The following is a 23,176-nucleotide window of genomic DNA, read 5'->3' on the forward strand; positions in this document are numbered from 1 at the left end:
CATTTCAAAAAAATCGGAAGCCAATATGGCTGGGCCCGGCCCCCCGGGACTGGCAGCTGGCGCAAAATTAACTAGCAAGACTGAGTCCGGACATAATTTTAGCCGACCAGTCTCTGCTGTTAATTCATATGCCGGCGTAACCTCAGGGACCAACCAATTAAAATCAGATCATATAATTACAGCTCTCGATCTAGTTAGAATACTTTCTGGACTTCTTTTGACCCGAGAGAATAAAAAGGTCCCGACTTCAAAATTTTCTATAGCTGACATTCGGATGGCCTCTGGTGATGCCTGTGAGTTGTTAAACATTAACTTAGCTATCGAGGTTGACCCTAAAGCCATTGAGGCACGCAATGTTGCCTGGTATAGGGCCAGAGACCTGGTAGCACAGGAGCCACGGAGCAATGATAATGTGGACTAACTGTTAGACAAAGTTAGTCCCCGGGAAAATAGAATTGCTCCGTGTCTCATCATGCAGACAGGCCTTAAAGGTAGGAATATAAATTTTAATAATAATAATAATAATAATAATAATAAACTTACTAACCATAATGGTTTAAACATATTACAGTGGAACGCCCGTGGTCTGCGCACCAATGGCCCAGAACTAAAAAACTATATTGACCATAATAAGTTTATTGATATTATTGCCATTCAAGAGACCTTATTACCGAATAATTCTTTACAAACTAAAAAAAATAAACTATTTACAGAATATAAAATTTCAGGATATACAGGTATCTTTTTTAATAGTGGCAATAAATCCACGGGGGGTGGTAGCTACCTTTGTCAGAAATGGAATTTCCCACTCCCAGCTTACTGTAATTGAGACGAAACCAGAGATCGAAGTTTTGGGGGTGTCACTTCATACTAAAAATAATAATATTAATATTTATAATTACTATGTACATACTAGATTATCAGGAAAAAAATTAAGTATAGATGATTTTTTGAAACCAATAGGGAGTAATAATATAAATTTAATAGTAGTGGGGGATTTTAATTGTAAAAATATTTTATGGGGATCTGATACAACTAATTTACAAGGTAATATAATAGAACAGTATATGGATAATTTAAATATGGCTTGTTTAAATGATGGTAGCTTTACCTATTTTTCTGACACCCACCATACATGGTCGTGTCTGGATCTATCTTTCGTCTCAAAAAATTTAGCAGCTAAATGTGAGTGGGAGACTCTTGATGACTTGGGTAGCGATCACCTACCCATAAAAATTAAATTTAACATTTTAGACAGTTGGAATAATAAAAATAATAATACTAAACGTAAATGGAATTTAGATAAAGCAAATTGGGTGGACTTTGGTCACATGTGTGGTCTCTTGGACCATGAGCAGATTAGGGATAAGAATATTAATATATTTAATAATAAATTGATTAAAGTAATTATAGATATAGCAGACAAAACAATTCCTATATTTAGTAATAAGGGTAGTCGCTCTTCCGTCCCGTGGTGGAATGAGGAACTATCCAAGCAAAAAGCCGAAAGAAATAAATGTAGAAGGAAACTAAAGAAATTCATTAATTTAGAGAATATACAGAAATTTAAAGAAAGTAAATATAAATTAAAGTTAAATATTACTAAATTAAAAAATGCCTCATGGCACCAGTTCTGTAGTTCGCTAAACAAGGATTCAGAGGTAAAAGAAGTATGGTCGAGGATTAAAAGGATTCAGGGGAGATCTACAAAAAATAATAGTATACTTAAAAATAGTAAAGTCTATACTAATGACCAATTAAAAGCTAATGTTTTAGGAGCAACGTTTAGGCAAAACTCAGCTACAACTAATTATTCATCATTTTTTCAAACTAGAAAAATTAAAATGGAAAGAGATAGCCCGATCCCCCTTGAAGATCATAGTCCGGATTCTGTCAGACCATACAATGCACCTTTTAAAATCTGGGAACTGAAAGAGGCTTTTGGTAACCGTAAGGGCTCAGCTCCAGGGCCAGATAGATTCAGTTATATATTTTTTAAACATATGCCTACCAAAACCCTCGGACTGTTCCTAGAACTCTATAATTTGATATGGCTCGAGGGGGCTCTTCCTCTTAATTGGAAACATGCAGAGGTCTTTGGACTTCCAAAGCAGGGTAAGGACCCCCTCGACCCGTCTAACTATAGACCAATATCCCTAACATCCAGCGTCTGTAAGACCATGGAGAGTATGGTAAACCAACGCCTTATCCACTTTCTGGAGACCAACAAATTATTGTCGGTTTTCCAGAGTGGTTTTAGGAGACACCACTCAACTACCGACCACCTAGTTAGGCTTCAAACCGAGGTTAAAGATGCCTTTCGGAATGGCCGCAAGGTGGCGGGGGTTTTTGTGGATATTGAAAAGGCATACGACATGGTCTGGAGACGCGGTTTGTTGTTCAAAATTTATCAAATGGGGATAAAAGGGGCAATGTTCTTATTTATTGTAAAATTTTTAGAAGAAAGAATATTTGCCGTTAATGTTAATAGTAGTTTTTCCCCCATTTTAAATTTGGAGAATGGTATCCCACAAGGCTCAGTGATAGCGCCCACATTGTTTGGAATCTTCTTAAATGATCTAGATATAGCACTTATCACTTCCAATAAAAGCACTAAAACATCCTTAAGTGTCGGACTTTTTGCTGACGATACAGCATTCTGGAGGATAGGGAAAACCTATGATGATATCAAAACAGACCTCCAGAATGACTTAGATAATCTACATAGATGGTCAGCAGCCTGGGGGGTTACTATCTCCAAAGCTAAAACTAACTGTATAGTATTTCAGAAATGCAGAGAATTTAAAAGAAGATATAAGTTAGAATTGAAATTTAAAAATATTATTATTAAACAAGTACAGTCTGTCAAGTTTCTGGGTGTAATCTTCGACCATGCCCTTAGTTTTGGCGAACACATTACTGGGATTACCGGTAATTGTGTCCTCTATCTAAATCTTTTGAGGATACTTTCCGGTACTTCATGGGGCGCAGACAGGAAAACTCTGCTTATGGTCTTCGAGGCCTTCATAGTGTCCAGACTCCAGTATGGTGCAATGGCCTTTGGGTGTGCAACCCAAACACACTTAAAAAAACTTGATGGAGTATATGGTAGGGCCCTCAAGATAATTATTGGGGGAGCTATCTGTACTCCATATGATAGTATAATGGTGGAATTGGGAGTACTTCCTCTTACTTTGAGGAGAATCCGGCAGGGTTTCCGGTATATAAGTAAAACAAGGAACCAGGTGCCTGATTCTCCTATAAATAGTTTAGCTCCTCAGGAGGTTAAGACCGTTGGTGATAGGGATATATCCATTATCTCTTATTTAAATAAATATGCCACTGATTTTGGAGTTTCTGGACTGACCATTGGGGATGCTAGTGGTAGACTGGACTATCCGTGGCAGTTGGAACGCCCAGTGGTAAATTTCCACATTAGAGACGAAATAAATAAGTATGATAACCCATATATTAAAAAAATTATATTTCAGGCAGTGGTGGAAAAATTCTATCCAGACTGTGTACAAGTGTACACAGATGGATCGAAGGACCCCGCCACTGGAAAAACAGGTATGGCTTTTGCTATTAAAATTAATAAAAATATAAAACCGATAGCCATTAGGGCCAGGCTTACTGATAATATTTCGGTTTATACATCTGAACTTATTGCCATACTTTATGGGTTAATGTGGATACAAAATGATAATATTAAAAGAAATGGCCCTGGTGGATATGTGCTTTTCACCGATAGTCTAAGTTCGCTTCAGGCTATCCTTGGATGTCGGGGTGTTAGACCCGAATTAGTAAATAAAATATATAAATGTTACAATAGCATTATCACCAGTGGAACTAAGGTTCGACTTGAATGGGTGCCGGCACATGTCGGCATACCAGGAAACGAACTTGCTGACACGAACGCCAGAAATAGCCTGCGTGATAAGAAAATAGGGATCGAGATTAAATATAACTATAAAGAATTTAACTCTATATTAGAGCCACACCTTGGTAAATTATGGCAGTCCGAGTGGGACCACCATACCAGGGCGTGGCATGCATACATTAAGCCGAAGGCAGCGGGACCCGGCCCAATATCCTTCAACATTAAGGCCACTAAAATAATTTCGAGACTTAGAATGGGAGTATGTTATGGCCTTAATGGTAATAAATTTAAAATAAAGAAATCTCCCACCCCTAACTGTCTGGTGTGTAATAAAGTAGAGGATGTGAGGCATTTTCTGCTTGAATGCACCAGACACAGGTTAAAACGTAAGAATTTAGAAATTTTTTTTAAGAGACATAAATTAGTGCTCAACGGTCTAAATTTACTGAATCCCCCGATTGAGCACAAGAGGGAAATTGATAGGCTCCTGATTGCCTTCGTGCTTGGAACTAATATACCAATATAAATTTAATATAATCAGTTATTTAGTTAAACAGACAATGGTCTCGGATGGCTGTCGGGGACCGATTGTTCCATTGCTCCCCCCCCCCCCCCCTTTTTTTTTGGTGCTCTTATTATATTCTGGAGATATTCCATTAACACTTATTAAATTCCGGAATAAATACTCATAACATAGCTCTCTGTCCTTTCGTGCCTGGCGTGCTCGTGGACATAGCTACTCTGCATAATTATAGAAGTTAGATAAAATACCGGCTTTTAAATATAAAATATAGTATATATTTATTTTAATTTTAATTTTACAAGAATATCAATTTTAACGATTAAGGTAGGTGGTTATTTTTCCCTTCCTTTTGATTTTAAGTAAGAATGTGGGGTATGAATGGGAGAATGGTAGATCAGCTTGGGTGTAATATAGAGGTGTCTAACCTGGCAGTTAGACATCTCTTGATTGTTCACCGGCTACGCTATATATATATGTAAATTTTTAAACTGATTGGTTTTTGTTTTTTAAATTATTAGTATAAATGTTTACAAGCGTGCTCTGTATTTTAATATTTTGATATATTATTTTATTATATACTTTTAATTATTATTGAATAAAGCATGAGAGAGAGACAGATGTGCTCTCTCTCTAATTTAATGGGACTTAGCAGTACCCATGCCGTCTAGCGGTCCTTGGTATTATTGCCCTGGACCGCTCTTCGGTTTTTATAGATTAAAGGGTGATGGCGTCTGTGAATGACATAACTTTTAGATTCTCGAGGACTACAGAGAGGCGCCCGGAACTAAGTGGTCACCGGGGGTGCGTTTCTGCTCCGGCGGAGGGACAGACGAAGACTCCTTTTCCATCGTCCGGACATGCTACTGTCACTCTGAAAGTGACATCCACTCTCCCAGTGGATAGTTTAGGAGAACTAAAGTTAAGAGTACATAACTAATAAATAAATTTAAACTAACTATATGAGGGCCGTGCAGGTGGAGGGCATCGCGGTTGGGACGGTGGGGGGGGGGGGGGGGGGGGGGGGGGGGTGGGGGGGGGGGGGGGGCGGGACACCACCGGAGGGTAGGAGGTAGGCGTAGGCGTAGGCGGTTTGGCAGTAGTAGGTTTGTCCGGGGGGCTCCGGCCCCCCCCCTCCCCTGGGCCTCGCCCCCCCCCCCCCCCCTGCCTGCCACACTTAGATTCCCAATACCGGCATGGCACCTCCCTCAAATGATATAATTTTCTGTGTGGCGGATTAATCTAGAGAATAACCTTACCCTTAATTCCCTTAGGGCTAAATAAGAAGATATAGTTTTAGAGTGGTTTAAGTTTAGACCGCCCGGCTAAAAATGTGGCTAAACTTTTAGGAATAGGTATTTTATGCTTGAAAATGCACAAATAAATTGGTAATGTCCCCTCAAATATTTTTGGAGTAAAGTTTAAAATTGCCCCTATATTTCTGTCCCGGACCACTCCTGCTGGCTATCCAGAGGATGGGCCCGTGACAGACATGCTTGAAACCCTAGTGGTATAGGAGCATGTAAATAAATATTGGATTGGATTGGTTTTTCTTTGTCATTTAGTGTCATAGTTAGATCATTTATAAATATGTTGAATAAGGTTGGTGATAGGACCGAACCTTGTGGTATTCCATTTAGTATATCTGTTTTTTTCTGAGTATTGACCGTTAACTCTAACTGCTATAGATCTGTTATGAATAAAGTTATTGATGAAGTTGAACATATTGCCTTTAATCCCTTTATCATTAAGTTTAGTTAGTAGTCCTTGTCTCCAGACCATGTCGAAGGCTTTTTCGATGTCTATAAATATGGCGATGACTTTGTTGGACTTCCTGAGAGCATCATTAATAGTATTTTGTAGCCTAACTATTTGGTCAATGGTGGAGTGTTTAGATCTAAATCCACTTTGAGTGTTAGCTATAAGGTTGTTTTCTAGTAAGTAGTTATTGAGACGTTTATTTATAATGGTTTCTAGGGTTTTACATAGATGTGAAGTAAGCGTTATCGGTCTGTAACTATTCGGCAGAGAGTGATCCTTGCCTGCTTTAGGGAGACTAAAGCATTCAGCATGTTTCCACGCTTCGGGCATGGATGCCTCTCTCCACATTTTGTTAAATAGCGATAACACTACCTCTAGTGCTGCGTCTGGCATATGTTTTAAGAGCGTATAGCTAATTTTATCAGGTCCGGTTGCAGTACTTTTTTTTAGCTTTGAGTGCTGTTTTAAGATCAATTAGGTTTATTGGTTGGTTGAATTCAAGGTTATCATTGTTGGGCTGGTTGGTTTCAGTTGGTTGATTAGTGGGTAGAGTATTTTTTTTTTTAATTGATCAAGAAATTCTTTGGGAAAGTTTTCATTACTGCTGTTTTCGCAGAGGGTTTTGCTGAGTAAGTTAGCTTTTTGTTTGTTAGAGAGAGCAGGTTTATGTTTTTGAAGGACTGTGGGTATGGCGCGGTGCACTTGGATGGCTTTAACTTTTTTCCACATGTCCCTAATTGTTGTTCTATTATCTATTTCACTACAGAATTTTTGCCAGCTGTTTTGTTTAGCTGTAATTATTAGTTTGCTGACTTCATTTTTAGCTATTTTGTATTTATTGTGATATTCTGGTTTGCAAGGTTTTTTTTTAATTTTCCTCATACGATTTCTGAGATTACATTTATTTTTGATCTTTTCAGTCCACCAGCTGACTGGTTGATTTTTCCTAAGGGTTTAGTTATTGGTATATGTTTATTTGCTATTTTAAGAATATTATTAGTGAGTTCGTTAGTAGCTTCATTAAACTTTAGTTCGATATTAACTTTAAGGTTTAGGCATTCTTTGGAGAATCCTGCCCAGTTAGCTTTTGAGAAGTTAAATTTAGGTGTAAATATTTCTTCTTCTATGAAAGTTTCATTACAATTATATTTAGTTAATATGGGCAAGTGGTCACTATTAAGAGTTTCCAAGACTTCCCAACTTGAGTTAGCTCCTATATTGTTTGAGGTGATTGTTAGGTCGACGGCTGAAGTGCCTCCATTGATATCAGAGATAAAGGTGATGTTACCGTCGTTTAGGCAGACTAAGTTGTTATTGTTGATGAAGGTTTCTAATATGTCGCCTTGAAAGTCTGTGGTGGGGTTTCCCCATAAGCTACTATGGCAGTTAAAATCTCCTACTATGATTACATTATTATTATTGTTATTCGAGCTAATAAGTTTGTTATAGTCATTTAGTTTTAATTTATTGTGCTCCGGACCTGGCGGGCTGTATATGTTGATGACGTTGATACTCTTAGTATTATGCTGTATGGTTAGGCCGAGGATTTCTAGATTATTATTGTGAGGTTGGAATTTTATTTCTAAATGAGGTATATTATTTTCTATTAGTGTGGCTAGTCCACCTCTAGTATTGTTTTCTCTGTTTTTTAAAGTAGCTTGTATATCCTGGTATTTTGAATGGTTTAGTTAGATTATTTTTATTGTTATTTTTCTTAGCTTTATTTTTGGAGGTTCCTAGCCAGGTTTCCTGTAGGCAAATGATGTCTGGCTTGTTGTTACTGGTGCTAATCAGTTGAATGAGTTCAGCACCATGTCCCAATGAATGGAGGCCTTTAGCGTTCCACTGGAGAACGCTAAGGCCCTTTTTTCCTTGGTTGTTGTTGTCTATGGGGGTGTGTGGAGACTTGTCTCCCATATTCCGTCCCGTAGTTAAGTTATAGAGGTCGGTGACTCCGCTATTTATAGACCGCCCATGACCTCACTTTTAGCCCACAAACGCTACGCTATTGTCCCAAAATTATTTTAGTACTTTTTTGTTTTGTCTTGTTAAAAATATTACTATGAAAATGAACGATCACACATGACCCATCTCATGATCAGTTTCGAAATTGTTTTCTTGAGTGGCACAGTACTGCAGATGTATACATGTTCATTGTCATGCATGGCTAAGATGCCTACATGGATTTTATTTTTCTCGGGTAGATTGTGCACACAGTGGATCTTACTTCGCTTTTATTTTTTATAACAATGTGACATTTGTGAACTGGAATGACTGTCAATTAAGGTGTAAAATTTTCGTTTTGTTTGCATTTGTCTGGGTTTTCCTTTTCAGTTTAAATAAAAATAATTGAATTTTTTTTTTTACATTTATACTATTAAATGCGGGTATGGTGTTTTCAGACTGGTTTTAACATTATTAATATCAATAAGCTGACCTACTTCGCGTTTATATACACGAAAACAGGTGAATGATTTATTTTGAAATTATGATATAATTATTGATAATTCTAATAAAAAAAAATTAATTGCACCATTAACAATAAATATGTTGATACTTTATTAACCATTGAAAAAGAAATTGAACTTTAATTCGTTAAAAACACCGACAACATGACAACTTCCTATGCATACTTGAGCAAATTACAAATTGCGCCGAATCACCGGACGCGCCGATACACTGGACACGGTTGTAGATTAAATGTGACACTTTTTATTGGTGTCCTGTCAGGGTGTGTTGACGACTGTTACTTTTCGCACACTTGTTTTAGCTTCGTACACAATTATAACATATCTTATCGTAATTTCACTATAAGTTGTAAATATTAAAATAGTATGATAACAGTCGGATATATTAGTAAGTTACAGCGTTTTGAACTCGGAAACGTCACGTACCCACTTTATTGTTATTTAAAGAAGATAGAAGGAATCCATGACGTTTAGGCCCCAAGGCAGTTCACCCCCAGTTTGACCTGTTCGCCCCACATGTACCAGTTCGCCCCCAACTGTTTGCCTGTTAGCCCCCAACTATTTGTCAGTTCGCCCAAACTTTTAGTCAGTTCGCCCCCAACTCCCAATTATTTGTTACTTTTAAACAATTATTTTGTTTCTTTAGAGGCATGTTAAAGTGTGTGCGTGCGTGCTTGCGTGCGTGCGTGCGTGCGTGCGTGCATGCATGCATGCATGCATATGTGTTTCATATGTTGCATATGCATATGTGTTTCTTTTCTTAGAGGGGAGGGATTGTTGTCTTTCCACGATTTGGATCAGCTACATAACCTTGATGCTGATTATGCATCTTCGGCTAATCCTTTTGTGGGGGCGAACTGGTTATGCACGTGGGAGCGAACTGACATCCTATTTGGAGCGAACTAACTGGGGCGAACTGGCTTGGGGTCGAAACGTCTGGTACCGGATAAAAAGTGATGCCACATTAAAATAAAAACCGGTCGACTTACCTTGACCACTGTCAAAAAAGGTATGACAGCGCCGTTCATAGGTAGGTATTGTTGTTGTTGTTTTTGTAATTATTTTAGACAACATATTAAGTTTAAGTACTAAAAGATGGGGAAAAAAGTAAAGAGAATATATTATGTCAAAACATCGTTGGATGTATTATATTTATTGTGTACGAAGCCAAAACAAGGCTGTGAAGAGTCCGGTCAGGTTAGACTCATACGGAGTCATAGAACTTAACGTGCACATTCAGAGCAAGCTGTTGTAGCGCACGCCTGTCATGGGCGCAGTTGTCGACCCCTACCGGCTCATCCATCCAGGACATGTGAAGTGACTGTCGTCGACATTAGTATCAATTTTATTAGTAAACGTTAACATTATCGACAATAGGAATTGATTTGGTACATTGGAACCTCAACTAAGAAGATAGTTATCGGTGCGCTGGGACGATAAATGTTCTAGGACAGTACGAAGGAAGAAGACGACAATGTTCCAAATGAGGTTACGCACCATTTAAACCATACTGTGGAACAGTCTAGAACACCTGGTATTGAGTGTGGGAGTGTTACTGTTAGAAGGAATAATTGAAGATTTTCTGCGATGCCTACGCACAAATTTATTGTGGTATATTATTTTTGTTAGATAAGGCAATGCACTGGGAAAAATATCCGCCCGGTCCCCCCTTCCCCTAACCCTAACTCCAACCCTAACCCCAACCCTAGTCCTAACCCCAGCCATAACCCCAACCCTAACCCTAACCTTAACCCTAACTAAAAATAATAATGGAGGGGACCGGGCGGATATTATACCATGCACTGTAGGTTTCTATATTTGTTTATTGTTATCACAGCCACAAAAATAGCAAATGTCAAGGCCATGTAACCGAAAGTCGGTCCAAAAATCGTTGCATTATGATTAAAAATGTTTAATAATTTAATATCATTAATGGCATTATTTATTATAGTTTAGTTAACTATAGTTATTTGTGACTCTGGTCTTGTATTTAACACATTTATCCAAGTTAAACATTAATTTACAAATAAAGAATAGGTTATTATTATCTATTATAATATTAAAATAATATTATTACTCACCATAATTCACATGAAGTTGAACTAAGGTCAATGACAGTCACTTTTCGTACCCTTGATACCCAGTAAGGTAGGACTTTCCTTTGGCACTGTCATATATAAGGAACATTATAATATAAATAGGGCTAGGGTTAATGACAGTGGCAAAGGAAAGTCCTTCCATTTATTGTGTACAAAGTCAAAACAAGTGACGAAGTGTGTGAAATTACTGAAAAACTGTCATCAACCGTAGTCTATAGTGATAGTTCCCAAGGAGATCCATAACATTGATGGAGGGTCAAGTTGTCCAACCACCACTAGGGTTTGTTGGCAGGAAGGTCAAATTGCCTAACTACTAGGGTTAGTTGGCAGGAGGGTCAAATTGTCTAACCACTAGTGTTAGCTGGAAGGAGGGTCAAATTGTCTGACCACTAGGGTTAGTTGGCAGGAGGGTCAAATTGTCTGACCACTAGGGTTAGTTGGCAGGAGGGTCAAATTGTCTAACCACTAGTGTTAGTTGGCAGGAAGGTCAAATTGTCTAACCACTAGGGTTAGTTGGCAGGAGGGTCAAATTGTCTAACCACTAGTGTTAGTTGGCAGGAGGGTCAAATTGTCTAACCACTAGGGTTAGTTGGCAGAAGGGGAGCAGTTTGAGAGTAAGTTGGGCATCACCCCTACATGTAGCACTGCACTGTAGTGATATTCCAATATATATTAAAATCAATCGGTTTGGCATTACCGATGTGATGATCAATTATAAAAGTCCCTATCAGTTGTGTGGCAAATAGAGAAGAAGTAGGGCGATCTCGCCACGGGCAAAATCGCCGTAAATTCCATATACTGCTGGGTGAAATCGCCGTACTATATATATCTAACTAAAGAGGAATTTTATGATTTAAAATGTTTATATTACTAACATTAATTACCTTATAAACTCATTGTGTGGATGTTTATATATATATATATATTATATTTTTTTCTGTTTACTCCGCCCAACTTTTTGAGAAACCAATATCAAACCCAAAACATGCACTGAATAATAATAAGCTTAAAGTACTGTCAGTCGGGCCAACTTTGTTGTAAACAGTATGGAAGACAGAAAACAGACAGATGGAGTTTCAGTTTGAATTTTATTAATTTGTTACATTAATATGTTCTCAAACAATAAGTAAGTGTACAATGAAATGGTACACAAAACGTCGGCTATCTCGCCCAACCTTGCTGATATGGAGTAAACTGAACAAAAGCAATGACAGAAAAAACAAAAGCTTGGGAATAAAGAACAGTATGAAACCCAAAACATTAATTAAATATTATTATAATAACCAATTTATTGTAATAAACAGTGACATTCCCGTCTGCTTATATGTATATTGAGTACAGCGATTTCACCCAGCAGTATATGGAATTTACGGCTATCTCGCCCGTAGCAAGATCGACCGGTGGCGAAATCGCCGGACTCCATAGAGAATACAAAATAGCTTTCAGTAAAGTCATTTTCTAATGTATTCATTCATCAAAATGGTATTAAACTGAAAGGAGCATAGTATTTTATTTATTACTTATCAATAATTATTGCTTAGAATTCATCAAAAAGTTTTTAAAAAAAGTAAACATTCAGAATTCTTGACCCCATTGATTTCATTTTGCAAATGAATGCATCAGCTGGTGCACACCTGCAGCTGACACGTCACACAGTACGATAACTTCTACTAATAAAATAAAGTTCCTCTGGTAAAAGGAAATTACAAATTGCAGTTATACTTTTTCTTCAAACAAAAATCCCTTATAAGGCAGCTGGTGTTCAAGTGTCAGCATAGGACCCACCCACAATCGAGGTTAATGACCCAGATTTGGATTTCACAAATAGTTTATTTGACAGCGATTTTAAAACTACTTCATATTACTGAGAGTAAAATCTGCTTTCAATAAGAAATGTACAAAATCATACGTCACATTGTTTGGGCCCTATTCTTCCTTAATGTCTGTTGGCCAGTCGCGTCAGCGTTTATATTACAGCTTTGTCAAGAAAAACAGTGTCTCACAATGTGACGTACGATTTCGTTATTAAACTCCATTATCTTTCACAGATATGTAATAAATATAATTATTTTGCCAAATCAGAAAAAAATCACCAGTTTTTAAAATTGGCAAATTTAGTGAGTGCCAGAGCTAGCCCTGATAAAACTTAAGTAAACATTTTACTTGTTTGGTTAAATTTCAGATTGATGATGATTCCAACGGCCACCCCCTTGATTTGTTTTGTGTACCTAAACACTATGAAGATGATCTGGAATGTATTCTAGTACCTGCAGGTTTGATCAATGACAGGTAAAAAAATTATATATTGAATTTCAACTGGCAGTAGTAATTAATATGAACTGAAGAGTGAATATGATTTATACTGTTATATACAGCATTGTAGTGTGTGTGTGTGTGTGTGTAAAATCAAGAAACAACCAAAAAACATAAAATGCTATGCTAAAAAAAATGCTTCCTTATTTCAGTCTTATTCTTTATTTATAATTATAGATTGTGTGCAGGTACATATATGCCCTGTTCACCCGCTCTGTCTCTCTAACTCCTTCCCAAACAGAAACCTGTTCCATTCCCATACCCATCACCTGATCCATCCCTTCCTACAAATAATGAAAGCACACCATGTTGTATAAGAGGTAACATTACTAACGGTAACCATTTGTTTACAGAATTGAGCGCCTTGCCCGGGATATTCTGCGAGACTTTTCCCATGAAGCCATTGTTGCGCTGTGTGTGTTAAAAGGTGGTTACAAGTTTTTCACAGACCTGCTTGACAAGATCAAAACACTCAACAGAAACAACGAGGAGTCTGTGCCCATGTCCGTTGATTTTATCCGACTTAAGAGCTATGTGGTGAGTCTAGTTATTGACTCTTTTTTTTTATCGAAACTGAAAGCCATTACATGAACTACTACTATTACCATGCCCGACGGCTAGTGAAAAAAAGTTATACTTTACAATGCAAGTACTGAGCCATTCACTCATGGGAATGTAATATTCTTTGTATATTATAATATTCTGTTTTATTAACATTATGATACATTGGATTTTTAGATGTCAATTTTTAATGTTGATTAATAAATACATGTTGTATTAAACATCACTTGAGAAAACTGACACTCAGAAGTTTGAAAATATCTTAATGTTTTTTCATTTGTTTTAGAAAGTCATTTGTAATGGCCAAGGTGGCACTGAGGTAATTAGTGTTTAAATGTTGTTTGACTTTTTTTTTTTTCAGTTGTTTTCTAAGGCAACAAATAAAGCATGGGTTTTTTTGTAGTCTTTATGGCAAAACAGCATACATATGTATGTTTACTTGAAGTACACTTTTGCTTAAGAGAAAAAGAATAAAACTCATCCTATTTTAACATTTTCTAATGTCCCTGGGTAGAAGTTGAACAGATGAATTTTGAGAAATAAGGAAAGAAAGGAATATTTGTTAAGTGACACCTCAGCACATTTTAAATTAGGGTTGTTCGACACTTGGTCAGATAGTATTGAGCTGCTCCTACCGAATGTCAGTAGGGGATTGTTTACATGTACATGTCAGTAGACTGCTTACCTGGGTTGCTTGGGTCATACATGTATCATTAAAACTCATTGATGGACCAGTTGGAGGCAGGGCTCGAAACTCTCCAAAAAATATGGTGGCCCAAAAAATAATAATGGATGTTGGCAAATTATGGTATGAGAACCACACACAAGATTTTAATGTGGAATACAAATATTAATAGTGGTTCATATGTTAGCTTTAAAGAAGATTGCCCACATAATATTATTTGGGCGACTAATGCCATTATTTTTTATTGTTTAAGTCCCCAAACAGGACATTGTCGCATTTGGCGACCTGGCCACAGGTCATTTCAAGGTCTGTTGGGTGTTTTCCCATCTCAACCAGTGGACCATGACTGGTGTATTAAATGTCACAGTGTGTGCTGTCTTGTCATGCTTGTTGATCAGTTGCCGCAAATGGGGGAAACAAAATCAGATTTGCCCTGAAGAAGTTTCACATTTAGCCCCATTTCTCACTGTCTTGCATTAATGATACTTGGTTTATAGCTTCACCTATGTTGTCTTGAGTTTAAGCATCAATTCAAAATGATGAATATTACTAAACAAAACATGTAAACCATTACATTTTCTGTCAACCCAATGGCCAGTGTGTATTTTTGTGTTGGTGTGTCGTTAAACATTTATTCCATTGCAATAAAAAAAAAAATTGTAAATGGGATGCATTTTATGTCTTGGGTGTGTGTGGCATAATCTTATGTGATTTGTTTTATTGATTTTAGTACTGTAGTCTGTAGCTGATGGGGGTTTTGTGCTGGTGTGTCATTATAACTTACACATTCATTCACTTAATAAATACATTTTCATTGCGTCTGTACACTTTTTGGCAATCTGGTTGGTTGAGATATGCTTACTTTTCTGCATTCATATCTCGATGAACTGAACAAATTTAAGCCATGTTTACACATACACACACACCCTTTTGTTTTTTTTAGGACACAACATGTAGTACGCAAAGCTGTATATTTTGAGCAACTTAAGTAAAGTTGCTTTGTTTCTGAATTTTCCAAATGTTGAAACTTGTGTTTTTCTGGTTGTCAGTTTCTGGTATGTAGTTACCTCATATTTACATGTACATGTGTTTATTAACTTCAATAATTACTAACTTTGGTTTCGACCCTTCCTCATAATGTGGCATGATGGATAAATGTGGTTTGTTTCTTTCTATTTTCTTTCATATGTAGTTGTAATAGTTTCTCTTATTGCTTAGTTTTATATCTATAATGTAATATATGGTTTTTTTTCTCAGTGCCACCTTGGTAGGTAACATTCAAGTTTAACTTGCATTTAAAAAAAAAGGTTTTACAACAGCTATCCATGTTCCTTTTACTAACAAAACTGAAAAACAGACACTAGTAGTTGTGTTTAATTTAAAAAACAAATAATAGCTAGGGAATAACTGGTTACTGTCTTAAGATATCGGCTTTATCCTGTGAAGGTTAGAATGGCAAATGCAGCGAGACTGTGCATAGCTGCATTCGCCATTCGACCTGAGCAGGATAAAGCCGATATCTTAAGAGAGTAACCAGTTATTTCTTTTATTATGCAATCCTACAGGAATATTCGGAAAATAATTATTTACTCCAGTTTTGTGTATTCAAATCGAGTATTGTCAACAAAGCAAGGCTTTTGCCATATGACGTCATACAAGATACATGACGTCATTATTTGTAAGATGCTAGCTACATTCTGTCACATTAAAAAAGCGTTTCTAAACGTTTAATTCATAAATAAATATACAAGTTTTATATTGTTATCGCAAAACTAAAAGTTATTTGTATTTACTGCACTTCAGCAAATGATTTAAAGAGTATGTTTATTGAAAATCTACTCTGAAATACTCGAGTCTAGTCGGGCTTATGTCACGTGACCTATATTTTTAGTCAGTGACCAAAAATATAGAGATTTATTTTGTCATATCTTGCCAGTGTATACAGTGATTGCTGGATAAAAACCTTTCTTTCATCATAGGACAGTATGTAAGTGATTGGCAAAGTATAGACTTCGCTATGAAAACAATTTGAGGGGAGTGATTAATTGCTCTACTTACTTAGATTATGGGGAGTCATTTAAGATATTACCATATTGAGCATTGGTACTTAATCCTTTTGCAGGGTTCTAGAATTTTTATAAAATTCACTAGCCATGGGATCAGTGATTTTAAAAATTTACTACTAGCCATGATTAAAAATTCACTAGCCCTGCTTTACTTTAAGTTACTGTAATGCAATTTTACTAATAGTAATAATCGGATATGTCGCCTAAAGAGGGAGGTAAAGCTTGAAAAACATTAAGATTGGTAGATGGGGATGGGGGAAGGATATTCACATTTACAATATATACAAATTCAGCATTTATTTATTTATTTATTTATTACATAATGATGGGGAGTGGTATTTATATATTGATTTTTTCATTTATTTATTTATTTTTGTTACAGAATGATGCCTCAGGAAGCAAAATTGAAGTCATAGGAGGAGACAATTTAGAAAACCTGTGTGGAAAGGTGTCACTGTATCAGCTTTTGTAATAGCAGTCGGCTAACTAGTCTGCTATAGCTAAATCGTCCACTTACATTTTCTGTGTTCTCTCTCTCTCTCTCTCTCTCTCTCTCTCTCTCTCTCTCTCTCTCTCTCTCTCTCTCTCTCTCTCTCAGTCCCACATTACATCTTTGTATTTTATACAGGCTTAACTACTCTAGTACTGAACTGAATTTAGTCTCAAGTACAATGTGTTCCTGTATTTCTTTCCATCAATATATATTGTATAAATGCTAATATATTTGACAAAATGTGCAATCACCTATCTTCTTCTTTTCGTTCCTTCTTGTAATGATATCACAGGGAGATGTTTGACACGAAGAGATTCCTGGTCTCCATAAAGTTTTTCTTCTGTGTTTGTCAGAGTTGGCCAGTGAGCATCTCTAAGTTGGCTGTCTTGTTGGCAGTATTGTAGGATGTGTTCAACAGTTTCTGTGGCTTGTTCACAGGGACAGATTGGAGAGGAGATATGTTTAATCCTGGCAGGGTGGGACTGCAGTCTACAGTGTCCTGTGCACAGTCTGAAGATTGTAACTTGTTCCCCTCGACTGAGGTTGTTGATGGGGTCTGTTGGATTGAAGTTTGGGTGCTCGCTTTGCCATTTTTCTTTTAGGGAGTGTTTAATTATTGTATGAATTTGTTTGTATGAGGATGGTGTTTGGAACTATCCTTGGCCAGTTGGTCTGCCTATTCATTGCCTGGTACATTACAGTGTAAAGGGATCCACTGCAGGATGATATTGTTGACTTTTGCTGCAAATTGATTTAGTGATGTTGTTAGTTGGACGAGTTCTTCATTGGACTGTGAGAGAGATTGTAGGACAGAAAGTGCGTCTGTCAGCAGGACAACGTTTTGCTTGTCGGTGATTGGTATATCCTTAAGAACTTCTACTGCTTTCTCGAGGGCCTTGATTTCTGCCTTGTAATTGTACATGCTTTCCCAGTCTGGATAGATATGTTTGGGCAGATTTGGGATCTTGATGTGGATTCCACCACCACCATTTCTTGTAGCTTCGCATGCTGAGCCATCTGTGTAGGCTTGGATCCACTGTCATGGCAGGTATTTTTCTCCCAAGAATTCTAGTGTTAAGGCTCCTTGATCTGCATATGAGAGGGAGCTTTTTCCACTTATTCCAGGAATATCAGTGGAGATCTTGTACTTTTGTTCATCTTTGTGTTGAGCTTTGGATAATGATGGGGAAGGCTCTGGTAGCTTTGGGACATGGACTCTCTTTAGATCTCGGAACATACTGGTCAAGCCTGGGTGTTTCAGTCTTCTATTTGCCAGATGTTTCATTCTTTCATGAATCACCTATCTAATAATCTGGTTTTATTTGTTTCCAGAATGTGTTGGTTGTGGAAGACATTATCGACACAGGCAAAACGATGACAAAGCTGCTTGATTTGCTAAATCATGTCAATCCTAAATGTGTCAAAGTAGCCAGGTATGTCATGTTTTCTTTTAGTGTAAACCAGGGTATACGTGGCCAATTACAGTTCAGACAGGTCTGCCATGGACATGTGTTTGAGTGTAGCTCAGATCATGACCTTTAGTCTGCAGTGGGGTTTTTTTCAACCATTCAGATGGTTAGAAACGTTCTCCTCAGATTAAGACATTATAACTTCATATTTATAGCATATATATATATATACCAATAATTATACTTTTTGCCTTTTTGAGACAATCATCATTATGTTGCATGTTGACAATTATATATACATTTTTTGGTTGATTAAGTACAGTTGATAACATAACAGTAGCTATAATGATAATAATATATGTAGACTAGACTAGTCACTATGCAAAGTCTAGTTAATAGCAATGGAGGAAATACTTTTCAGTTATCTCCCCTTACGTTTCCTCATGTTGTCAAGGAAAATGAAAATCGGTTGATAATAAACTGTTTTTGAAATTTTGTTAAAACATTATACAGTAATAGTAGTAGATTCTGTTAATGAAAATCCTGGGGCTAAATAACATTCATGGAACATGGGATTTTTTAGTTGTTAAAAGTCTTAAAGTTTTAAATTTGGTTGATCATAAAGTCTGCGTCAAAGTTTAGTGTTCCTTTCTTTGACAATATACATTTTTGTCTTATTGGTAACTACAAATTACATTCTGCAATAAAGTATTTTAGTGCTATTTGAGATATCATGATGCCCTTAATAATGTTATATTCTTGGTTCTATGTCCAGCTAAATTTGTTTAACTACCATTATGCATATCATTTTTCTGTGTTTCAGTCTGTTGGTAAAACGCACACCCCTCGGTATAGGCTACAGGCCTGATTGTAAGTGTTTTGAATTACTATAGCTTGTTTTATTGTTGGTAATGATGTGTATAGTTTGTATTGTTAAATCTAGTGTATTAATTTAATAAAACTGAAGGAAATGTTTTTTTAAAGAGACTTATATTATCACTGATTTATTTATTCAGCCATTCAGTTATTAATTCATTCATTCACTGATTTATTTATTTATTCATCATTTATTTATTGCTTGCAAAAAAAAAAACCCACATGTTTAACAATATTATACATGTATTTTTCAGATATCGGTTTTGAAGTTCCAAACAAATTTGTTGTTGGATATGCTTTAGACTACAATGAATATTTCAGAGATTTAAATGTAAGAGTTTGGTTTTAAATTTTTCCTCAGTAAAGCTTTTGATTGGAAATCTTAATTGTTTTTTTGAAAAAAAGATTTTAAAAATAATAATTATTATTATTGTTTTCTACATTCTGTAGTCAGAATAATATCCATATGGATAATATAACAGTTTAAAGTAAAGCACTTGTTATAGTGTAGGAAACATTTTTGAGAATAAAAAAAAAAAGATTTGATCGTGTATGTGTATGCTCACATTTTTGCTGATGTGTTCGAAGTATGCTTCTATTAAAAGTCTGTTGAAACACTTTTTAGATATAAAAAAATATATATATATTTATATAACATTGTGTTTGGTTTCAGCATATATGTGTGATAAATGAGAATGGAAAGAAGAAGTATGCTGTGAAGAAATGAAATGGCCGACAGCAGAAACCATTCCAAATACCTTTTAGCTTTACTAGTCTCTTGCTGTGAAATAGCATAGATGCAAATGTTTGACACGTTTCTTGATCATCCGGGTAACTTCCAGACATAATATTTTGTTACATTTCACTTTATCACATGCTGTGGTATAATACTTGTATCCGCATTATTGTTTTTACTACGTTTTACAATTTAGATTCTATATATGACATTTTAAAAAAAAAGCAGGGATTTTTTTATATGTAGAATATAATTTGTATGTTTATATTGCAAGAAGGTCATAACATATCTTAAAAATGTATAATGTTATGGGATTTTTTTACTAAGCAAACTTGTCCAAAATCTAATTGGTAAAATGAATGTTAAAATGTCTGAGGTCAAAATAAAATGGAAAGACCTAATGGGAGTTCTAGAAAGTGCCGTGTGGTCTCTTTCAACATCTTCCTTTTAAATTTAAATTTATTTGTATCTGTAAAATATTGTCTGTAGATCTACACAAATATACAGTTGAATCCCATTGACTCGAACTCCGTTGGTGCTCGAGAAAGTGTTCGACCCATCAGGTAGTTTGACCTAATCATTCGGTCAACAACGTGTAAGTGTAACTTAGGACTTTGTTTTTGGTTCGAGCACTGTGGTGTATTCGACCCTTCTGAGTTCAAACCAACAAGATTCTACTGTATTTACACATTCTGGAAATTTCACGGAAATTTTGTCAACCTTTTTTGAATCATTGTTTTTGTAGGTATTGAAATAATCATAGTACCTGGTGATCCTTGTAGAGATTACCATAAATTACAGGTATTTATCAAGTTTATTAATTCCCATTATCAGTCCTTCACAAACATACTGATACTTTGTTATTCCTTCGTATCGCTGTTCTTTGTATTCATACATACTTGTGTCTGTGTCTATTTTCTGTTTAAACAGCACACAGTTGATCAAAACGTAGTTGGTGGTGGTGTTAATGTTAAAAAATATTTTTGTTGAGAAAGAAGAACCATTCTTGCAAGGTAACCTCGGTGACCATTCTCAACTTCCTTAAATGCCTGTTTTGGAAATGTCTTGTATTTATGTGTCATTCCTAGAAGCATCTTAGATTTCTGTTGCATTTGTTAAATTTCAGATGCTTCTTTCCCCAATGATGCATAGTATTTGTTCCTCACGGACTCATGCTTAGAAAACATAATTCATGACTTTAGTAGAGTCTGAACATCTGAACAGTAGCAAGCAGTTTGTACACTACTGGATTCTCCAGATTTAATTAGCATTTTTATAAGCATGGGGCCAATAATGTTAGCACATTCCAGTTGGTTAGAGACTTCTGCAAACATGGATCGAAATTGGATTATGTGGTAAATTTCATACTGAATTGCTGAGAGGTCACAGAATCAGTCCTTTTAAATAGATGTGGGTCGGTACTGTTTAAAGGGATATACCCTAGAGTTAACCACTAAGGCATATTTTTTTAATATTGGAACCATTTTTGATAACTGAAATCATACTTTACTTAGATTTTATTGTTTAGATTATCCATTTCCACACATTCGAAGTGGGTTTTTGTCATCCTGGTGTTTTTAATATCACAAAGTGCATTTCTCATATTTTTAAAAACGCACGTGCATCTGAGAAGTAAACGGTTATAGAGTCGAGTTTTAGTCTCTAGTCACAGACTCTTGTTTCATTCAATTGTAACTTTATCCAAATGTGTTACAGGTTTGTAGAATAACTAAACTTAGTGTTAATGTTTTACGGGTTGAAACTAGGATCTGTCCCTTTAAACTTGGAGACTAGACTCAAATCTTTGATGACATCACACATATGGAATAAATCTGTCATGCATGGGCTATGATGTCATTGAATTTAACATGGGGAGTATTATGGCATTGTTAAAATATGACGTCATATCAATGCGAGTTGGTTAGTTTTGGATCAATATTTTGTTATTAAAACCTTCATTATAAAAGCTATCTTGTTAATTTGTAGTGTTAAATTATGTGTGTTAAACAAATGAAACAGAAGCGGCAAATATGATAGTGTATTTTATTTATGATGAAACAGTCAAATAAAGAAGTTACATTTTCAGCCATCTTTCTTTGTGTAAAATAATGGTTTATTTATCGAATGGATGGGTGAAAAAGACTCCATCGTATGCGGTCATGTTGGATAGAAAAAGTACACACTCGGTGGTGAGAATTTCAACTTGGTCGAAATTTTCACCACCTCGGGTGTACTTTTTCTATCCCACATGACAACATATGATGGAGTCTATTAGTCTCACAACATTATCAGAGACTTGAGTAGACTCTAAAAGTTTTATAATGACAGGAGAAGGATACTTTCAGTTTGTGAACAACAACGTTTTCATTCTAACTGGGCTTCTAGATTATGATAGCCACACTCCCATGGCAATGATATTCAATGTTGGGCTAGTAAATAACTACTATTGCCATGCCATATGGCTAGTGAATTTTTGGGGGTCAAATGTTGCAGTTAAGTCTGTTTTGTAAATATCAATATCCTGCCCCCACCCCAACCACCCAATTTTAGTGTGTTAAGCTCTATCTCCCTCTTTAGGTGACATATCTAATTATTACTATTATTTAGTAAAATTATTTAACTTAAAGTAAAGTAGGGCTAGTGAATTTTTAATCGTAGCTAGTAAATATTTTAAATCACTGATCCCATGGTTAGTGGATTTTATAAAAATTCTAGAAGCCCTGTCTAAGGGCCACAATATGTGTTGCAAGTCTGTTGGCAAATGCATACAAAATTGTCTCATGATGTAAATAGTGAAGTCTGATTTGAATATTTAATTTCCGATTGCGAAGTGCTGAAAGGTATTTTGTATGTTCTTCCTGTAAACAAGACTCGTATCGTCATGTGGCCGTGATTAGTCATGTTGCTCTTGGCTTTTATTATAGACTATTATGTCTGTTTAGTACAAACTAATGCCATTGTAAGGCCCTTATGTTTTGTATTTCATTAGAGTGCAACTATAGCTATTACACTTTAAAAAGAAAACTTTTTTCCTAACAAAATAGCAATAATTGCATGAAATTATTTCACCAAATTAAAATAAAATTCTTAACTCTAGACCAAGTTTATAGGTCATTAAGGGGCTAACTCTGGCACTTGGCGAATTTTATTTTAATTTGGTGAAATAATTTCATGCAATTATTGCTAATTTGTTAGGAAAAAACTTTTCTTTTGAAAGTGTAATAAATAATTTGGTGTTAGCCCTGCGTGTAGAATAGACATTATTGGAAGAAAACAATGTTATGTGATTGCAGTCATCATGTATTAATT

At 35.9% G+C, this 23,176-nt stretch overlaps 1 protein-coding gene across 1 annotated transcript; it reads left to right on the forward strand.

Moving 5' to 3' along the window:
* The first annotated feature begins 10,104 nt into the window (after window positions 1-10,104).
* LOC121381356 (hypoxanthine-guanine phosphoribosyltransferase-like) lies at window positions 10,105-21,405 on the forward strand. Its single transcript, XM_041510638.1, has 8 exons — window positions 10,105-10,240; window positions 12,911-13,017; window positions 13,395-13,578; window positions 16,736-16,801; window positions 18,179-18,279; window positions 19,079-19,125; window positions 19,386-19,462; window positions 19,805-21,405. The coding sequence occupies exons 1-8, from the start codon at window positions 10,217-10,219 to the stop codon at window positions 19,856-19,858; spliced, it is 660 nt and encodes a 219-aa protein (XP_041366572.1). The 5' UTR covers window positions 10,105-10,216; the 3' UTR covers window positions 19,859-21,405.
* The last annotated feature ends 1,771 nt before the right edge of the window (window positions 21,406-23,176 follow it).

The sequence above is a fragment of the Gigantopelta aegis genome, chromosome 9, assembly GCF_016097555.1.
Source record: "Gigantopelta aegis isolate Gae_Host chromosome 9, Gae_host_genome, whole genome shotgun sequence".
Lineage (NCBI taxonomy): Eukaryota > Metazoa > Mollusca > Gastropoda > Neomphalida > Peltospiridae > Gigantopelta > Gigantopelta aegis.